This window comes from Rhinopithecus bieti, unplaced genomic scaffold (assembly GCF_001698545.2).
Source record: "Rhinopithecus bieti isolate Rb0 unplaced genomic scaffold, ASM169854v2 scaffold_27781, whole genome shotgun sequence".
In the NCBI taxonomy this organism is placed as follows: domain Eukaryota; kingdom Metazoa; phylum Chordata; class Mammalia; order Primates; family Cercopithecidae; genus Rhinopithecus; species Rhinopithecus bieti.
The window spans coordinates 854,269-862,556 of record NW_016812388.1 but is presented as its reverse complement, the minus strand read 5'-3'; the positions used below and the strand labels follow the sequence as shown (position 1 = coordinate 862,556).

Sequence of the window (8,288 nt, the reverse complement as noted above, 5' to 3'; positions counted from 1 at the left end):
TTTTGTCAAAGGCCTTTTCTGCATAAAACATTTTTAACTCTATTAGATGCAGCTTCTTCCCAAACAAGAAAGCCATTTCCTTACTTTATTGTCACATCAGAATATTGACCAAAATTATTCAGATTGATCACGAATATTATTTGGTAAACTCACCTCTTGGGTAATGAAGACAATGGTGTTAATGACAATCCTTATTAATATCAGCAACTACCATTTATCAATCACTTACTATGAACTGGGCTGTACTATGTACTTTACACATGTCATCTCATTTTATTCACTCAATTATGTTTCTAAAGGTAACTTAATTATGTTTCCAAAATCAAAATAAACCTTACAATGAAATTCAGCTCCAAATAAAACATTTAAACAAACGCATCACCAATTTTCAAGGTGGGTGGAAAGAAACTCTGCAAGCATTTTGAGCAAAGTATACAGCTTCCTCAGGTGACTACCGATGGTCCCTGACTTACAATAGTTCAACTTAATGATTTTTTTGGCTTTACAATGGTGTGACAGCAATAGAGTTTAGTAGAAACCATACTTCAAATTTTGAACTTTTATCTTTTCCCAGGCTGGCAATGTGATAGGATATTCTCTTGCAATGCAGAGATAACAATGAGCTAATAAAATAATAAATAGGCTGGGCACGGTGGCTCATGCTTGTAATCCCAGCACTTTGAGAGGCCGAGGTGGGTGGATCACATGAGGCCAGTAGTTTGAGACCGGCCTAGCTAACATGGTGAAATCCCATCTCTACTAAAAACACAAAAAATTAGCTGGGCATGGTGGCGGGAGCCTGTAATCCCAGCTACTGGGGAGGCTGAGGCAGGAGAATCACCTGAGCCCAGAAGGCGGAGGTTGCAGTGAGCCGAGATCGTGCCATTGCACACCAGCCTAGGCAACAAGAGTGAAAATGTGTCTCAAAGTAATAATAATAATAATAATATAATAAAATAATAAATAATAATGGGCCAATGATCAGCAGATCTGAGTTCTAGACATAGATCTGGTGTTTGGTAGATCTGACTTACAATATTTTCAACTTATAATGGGTTTATCAGAATGTAACTCCATCATAAGTTGAGGGGCATCTGTATATGCCTTCACTGGGTGACTGACTATATGGCTTCCTCAGGTGAAATCAATCACCTTATTTTATGTTCACCTCTATATCTGTCAGTGTTCCAATGAGATGGTTACAAGATATATTTCTCAGAAGAATGAGGAATGTAAAATGATATGTTAAATATCAACCTGGATGTATAAATTCTAATATGCCTCTAAATATATATATATATATAATATGTAGCAATAACACATATTACTACATATAAAGCTTGTACACATTTTATGCTGTCTTGGAAGGTAGGTAAGCTCTTAAAAAACATACTGTACAATATAAATACCTTAAGAGAAATAAATAGAAACCACTGAAACAACAGCCCATATAGAATTTAGCTTTAAAAACCTTTCTAAACCATTATATTAAAACACATTGTCACAAGTGTGCCTCTCCCTTTGAAAATTATGTGAAAATCACTGAAACAATAGACTTCTTGAAAATTATCCTAAAATAAGCAAATAATGACCATGATGATACAAGGCAGGAGCAGAAGGTAAATGGAATGCTAAAAGACATTTAAACACTCCCGGCCGGGAGCAGTGGCTCAAACCTGTAATCCCAGCACTTTGGGAGGCCGAGACGGGCGGATCACGAGGTCAGGAGATCGAGACCATCCTGGCTAACACGGTGAAACCCCGTCTCCACTAAAAAATACAAAAAGTAGCCGGGCGAGGTGGCGGGCGCCTGTAGTCCCAGCTACACGGGAGGCTGAGGCAGGAGAATGATGTAAACCCGGGAGGTGGAGCTTGCAGTGAGCTGAGATCCGGCCACTGCACTCCAGCCTGGGCAACAGAGCAAGACTCTGTCTCAAAAAAAACAAAACAAAACAAAAAAAAAACACTTCCATTACCTCCATTTTAATAAGAAATGAACTTACTCTTTCAGTCCTGTCTCAGCACTATTCCCAGATATATCTGAACCAAGAGAAATGCCAGCAGGAGACTGTCGTCCAGTGAAGCCAGATGAAGAAAAGGAGAGTCCATACGGTTCAAAATTGAGAACTAGAATTTTAAAACAATAACAGAGGTTCATATTTAAAACAAAGCAAAAAACTGTCAAAGTTACCATTCACTACCAAAATAATTCAAGACTGGAATCTAATAGCAATTTTTAAACTCTAAGGGGCTTTGAGAATGATCTAATCAAATACTTCCAGTAATAAATCAACTACCATTTGGTAAATGTCTACTGTAAGTCTTCACACTACTAGGTGATTAAAGACAAACTATCCTTCATTTTTACCTTTTTACCTCCCTTAGAAGCTAAAAAAGACTCAATTAGGAAAGATAACTGACAAACCAAGTCTACCGAAAACTTGCTGCTCCCATGCAAAAATGTTTAATGAGTTATAATGAAGAGGTGACCATGTTTTGCTGAACAAACTGCTCCTGGGTACATTCTTGTACCAAATGGACTGATGGAGTCCTCAATGTGAAATCTCCCTAAGGTTAACATAGATTCTGATTCCTTTTAATCTGTATAACCTAATTAATTCAAAAGAGCCAAGAAAATTCATACTGTTACTGTGGTAGAGCAGACGCCAATATCCATTCTCCCTTTCTTTCTATGTAATAAACCTCTCAATTCTTATCTAGATCATGACCACCCAGAGACATTTACAGACACCTTTGCCATATGACTGAAGTCTAGCCTATGAAATTATGCACACATTTTGTTTGCAACTTCTGGAAGAAGTCCTCCTGTAATAAAGACAATCTTTCTTCTCCCCCTTCCTCTTCTCGGCTGGCTGGACTGCAACATGATTGCTGGGGTACAAGAAGCCATCTTGGTTCCAAGTGGAACACCAAAGATGCCAGAACAGCAAGAGAGGTGAAACTTGGGTTTTTTAATAATTATGAAGCCATCATCAACCCTACATTGCCTACTTCTGGATTCCTTTAATGGGAGAAAGCAATAACCATCTATCTTGTCTGAGGTCCCACTTTGTTTCTTTATTTTTTAATAGGATAATTCACCAAGCCTAATCTTAACTGACAAACTTTGGACAGTCTAGATTATAGAAAAGGATCTTTTTAAATCACAAAAAGTATCTTAGAAAATATTGTGTCAACTTCTGTAATTACTATTCTCATTTTACAAATGAGGAAACTGTGGTAAACAGTTCGTCTCAAATTACAAAAAATATAAAATGACAAAGCCAGATACGAACTTAGACATTCTAGCACCAGAGCTGTACTCTCAACTATTATATTATATGGTCTCCTCCAAAGGAAATATCACCTATTCCAAAGAATACTAAATAAATGCTTGTTAGTTACCTAAATAAATGATACAGAAGAAGAATCAATGTAAAAAAATAATAATGATGGGCTAATGATCAGGAGAACTGTGTTCTGGACATATCTTTGCTGTTAACGAGGTATGTGAACTAGATCTTCATTTCTTCATCTGTAAAGTGAATAATTCAAACTACTTCAACAGTTTCCAAATGCTGATCTGATAATGAGGCTCAAGCTTACTTCACTGAATCTCCCAAGGACCTTTTTATACATACAGCCAAGCTCAGAGAGATTCAGATATAGAAGGAATAGGAGTAGGGCTCAAAATAAGTCTCATTTTTTAAAAACTCTCTGTGATTCTGATTCATAATCATGTTTGGAAACCACTTATCTAAATCTCTTTAAGTCCTTTCCAACTAAATCTCTTTAAGGTCCTTTCCAACTAAATCTCTTTAAGGTCCTCTCATTTTAAGTTGTTTAATCATCTAACTTAATCATAGTCTGTTTTATGTTGCTATAAGACAATGCAACAGAACGGGTGATTTATGATGAACTGAAATTTACTTGGCTTATAGTTCCAGAAACTGAGAAGTCCAAGAGCATGGCACTGGCATCTGGTGAGGGCCTTCATGCTGCATCATCCCATGGTGGAAGGAAAGCAGAGGGGCAAGACAGCGCAAGAGCAAGAGAAGGCCAAACTAGCCTAGTCTTTTTCTTTTCTTTTCTTTCTGAGATGGAGTTTCGCTCTTGTTGCCCAGGCTGGAGTGCAATGGCACGATCTTGGCTTACCACAACCTCCGCCTCCTGGGTTCAAGTGATTCTCCTGCCTCAGTCTCCTGAGTAGCTGGGATTACAGGCATGCGCCACCATGCCCGGCTAATTTTGTATTTTTAGTAGAGATGGGGTTTCTCCATGTTGGTTAGGCTGGTCTCGAACTCCCAACCTCAGGAGATCCGCCCGCCTCAGGCTCCCAAAGTGCTGGGATTACAGGTGCTCACTGCATCTGGCCCAAACTCACTTTTTTAATGACTCACTCCCATGATAATGATATTAATTCATTCATGAGGGCAGAGCCCTCGTGACCTATCACCTCTTACTAGGTCTCACCTCCCAACACTGTTTCACTGGGGATTGTTTCCAACACATGAACTTTGGAGTACACATTCAAACCACAGCATTCTGCTCCTGCCCCACCAATATCACGTCCTTATGATACAAAATATATTGATTCCATTACAATAGTCTCAAAAGCCTTAACTCATTCCAGCATTAACTCCAAAGTCCAGAGACATCTAAATCAGATATGGGTGAGACTAAAAGCAAATTTCTCTCCAGCTGTGGGTCTGTGAAATTAACAAGTTATACGCTTCCAAAATACAATAGCAGGGCAGGCATAAAGTAGATATTCCCATTCCAAAAGGGAGGAATAGGCCAGAAGAAAGGGGTAAGTGGTCTCAAATAACTCCAAAACCCAAAAGAGGAATCAACATTAAGTCTTAATGCTCCAGAATTATCATCTCGACTCCACGTCCCACCTTTTGGGAACACTGGGGCAGAAGTTGGACACTCAAGGCCTTAGGCAGCCCCACACCTATGACAAAGTCCTATGACTTTGGGGCTCAGTCCACCCAGCAGCTCTCAGGGGACTGGAGTCTCACATCTACAACTCTCCCAAGCTGATGCTGCAAACTAGTAGCATCAGTTCTGGGGTCTCAGGAGTGACCCCACTCCTAAGGGTCCACTAGGCACTGCCCTGGTGGGACTCTCTGTGATGGCTCTGATCCTGTCTTTCTGCTCGGCATTGCCCTAGCAGGGACTTTCTGTGATGGCTTCACACCCATGACAAGTCTCTGCCTAAGCCCCAGGGAGTCCACAACATCTTTTGAAATCTAGGTGGAGGATGCCATGAACCCATGGCTCTTGCACATTGGGCACCTACAGAATTAGCACCACATATGCCACCAAGGTTTATGGCTTGAATCTTCTGGAACAGCAGGTGAAGCCACACCTGGGCCCACATGAATGGCTGGAGCAACCACGGAATGCTGTACCAGAATGCCGGGAGCAGAGACTTGAGGAAGTTCTGGGCAGCAAGCCCATGAAGGGCACCCTGGTCATCCCCCAAAAGCATTCTGCACTCCCAGAGCTTGAGCCTGTGAAGAGAAGGGCAACCTCTGAGATCTCTGAAATGCCTTTAGCGTTACTCTCCCAGTATCTTGATGATCATTTCTATCACTTGACCAGATCCTTGACCTGGTCTCCCAAACACATTTTCTCATTTTTTACATGGCCAGGCTGAAAATTTTCCATCTTTCTATTATGCTTCTGTTTAGTTATAAATTCCATCTTTAAGTCATTTATTTCCTCTCATATCTTACTGCATGCAGTTAGAAGTAGCCATACAGCTCCTTCAATATTTTGCATAGAAATTTCTTCCACCAGATATCCTAGTTCATCGCTCTTAAATTCTGTCTTCCATAAAGCCTCAGGCATGAAGAGTCATAATTCATCCAAGACTTTTGCCACTTTATAAGAAAGATGGCTTTATTCTAGTTTCCAGTAAGATATATTCCTCTTTCCTGTCAGGGATCTCATACACTTAATGAACCTAGAATTTAAGTACACTTAAGTAACTTAGAGATTAAGAGACAGTGGAGCCCATATTTCTAACAACATTCTGATCATGAACACTTAATCTCTAACTTTCAGATTTTCCCTACAGCTCTCCTCTTCTTCTCAGCCCACATCAGAACTGCCCTTAATATTATGTTTACAGCAATCTAAAATTTTCCTAGCCTGCTCCTTTAAATTTTTCTGCTCTACTCATTACCCAGTTTCAAAGCCATTTCCATATTTTCAGATATTTTTAATAGCAACAGCCTCACTTCTCAGGACCAATTTTCTGTCATAATCCATTTTATGTTGCTATAACAGAATACCACAGAATGGGTAATTTATAATGAACAGAAATTTATGGCCGGGCGGTAATTCCAGCACTTTGGGAGGCCAAGGTGAGTGGATTATTTGAGGTCAGCAGTTCAAGCCCAGCCTGGCCAACACGGTGAAACCTGCCTCTACTAAAAATATAAAAATTAGCCAGGCATGGTGGTGGACACCTCTAATCCCAGCTACTCGGGAGGCTGAGGCAGGAGAATTGCTTGAACCTGGGATGCAGAGGTTGCAGTGAGTTGAGATCATGCCACTGCACTCCAACTTGGGTGACAGAGTGAGACTCCGTCTCAAAAAAAAAAAGAAAAGAAAAGAAAAAAATTTATTTGGCTCATTGTTCTTGAGGCTGGGCTATCTAACAGCATGGCATCAGCATTTGGCAAGAGCCTTCACGCTGCATCATGAAGAAGACAGAAAGGCAAGAGAGCATGAGAGCAAGAGAGGGCCAAACTCACTTTAATAACAACCCACTCTCATGATAATGACATTAATCAATTCATGAAGGCAGATTCCTCATGGCCTGATCACCTCTTTACAGTCCAACCTCTGAATACCATCCCAATGGCAATTAAATTTAAATATGGGTTTTGACAAACACATTCAAACCTTTGCACTTACCATCCAACAGTGGTATCTTTTTAATAGCATCTGTGACCGTGAGTCATCCAGCCACTGCATTAACACTTGCAGTAACAGTGAATACCTCAAGAAATGTTTTCTATGCACATTGAAGGTAAAGAGTTTAAACCAAAAAGCAGAAAGAAGCTCAAAATTAGAGGTACAAAGTTTGAAAGTAGAGAGAATAAAAAAGACATGGAAAGGAACAGTATTTGGAGAGCAAGCAGAAAAAAATATTAATTCCGAGTCAAAAGCATTAAGATTGTCATCTAAGGAAGGGATGGAAAGGCTCAAGGTTGAAAATAAAGTTCAAGCCACATTATTTTCATTCTTCAGTGAAAACTCCCCAAGACCCATACAGTGATGAATGCCTAAAAGGACTAAAGATGCTGAAGTGTTAACTACATGTGCAACAGCTCATGCACATATGTGGAACAGAAGGAGGAAAATGGTATGCAGAAAGAGCCAAGAGAAGGAAGAAGACGGCTGACTTGCAACTTAGTGAATATGTAGAATTTAGCCAGATGAAGAATGAGGGCAATTCCCCAGAAGAGAAAACATGAGCTGGAGGCAGAGAGTCCTTGGGGTTGGGAGCCACTGAAGTACTCTAGATAAGACATAATAAAGTATAAACTATCCTGGGCATAAGCGAATAATTCAACATTTCACCTATTTGTATCCCTTACTATTAATACTTTAGAGGCCTCAATTATATGCACACTCATGTATCATACTTTGTACTACAATTCTTTTATACCTTGACCACTTGGGTATATTTCTCTAACCATTCTCAGCTGTCATTAATAATTTTTAAATTTTTTTAAATAATTAACTTTAATTATCTGATTATTGTTATTTTATTTTTTGAGAGATTAGCAACCTTAATGGCTTTCTAAAAGCCAATTAGTAAATACTGTTTCCCCTTATTATTTCTGGTTATCTAGTGCTGGAGTTATAACACATTTTATTAACATTTTAATAGAATAATCCACACTGATTCTGAAATGCTTTTTTTGATGGGAACTTGTAAGAAAGTTTGTTCCCCACCATCTCACCTATTTTTGCTAATTCTTAGTATCCCATGATATTTTCCTGAAGTTTATTCATTTTTCTAACTAAAAGATCAATGTATCATTTATTAAAGTAACATTTAACTACTACTCTCTGCAAATGATTATAGAAATCTGAAATAAGATTAGTACCAAAACAGGCTGGCATGGTGGCTTGCGCCTGTAATCCCAGAATTTTGGGAGGTGGAAGAGGGCGGATCACTTAAGGTCAGGAATTTGAGATCAGCCTAGGCAACAGATAAAACGCCATCTCTACTAAAAATACAAAATAGCTGGGTGTGGTGG

At 39.4% G+C, this 8,288-nt stretch overlaps 1 protein-coding gene across 1 annotated transcript in view; it reads right to left on the bottom strand.

Annotated features, from left to right (window-relative positions):
• AP4E1 (adaptor related protein complex 4 subunit epsilon 1) overlaps positions 1–8,288 on the bottom strand; it is a 95,517-nt gene that overhangs the window by 19,448 nt on the left and 67,781 nt on the right. Inside the window, exon 16 of the mRNA XM_017896204.1 lies at positions 2,004–2,129. Within this exon, the coding sequence (XP_017751693.1) occupies positions 2,004–2,129 (126 nt within the window). The remainder of the gene's footprint in view (positions 1–2,003; positions 2,130–8,288) is intronic.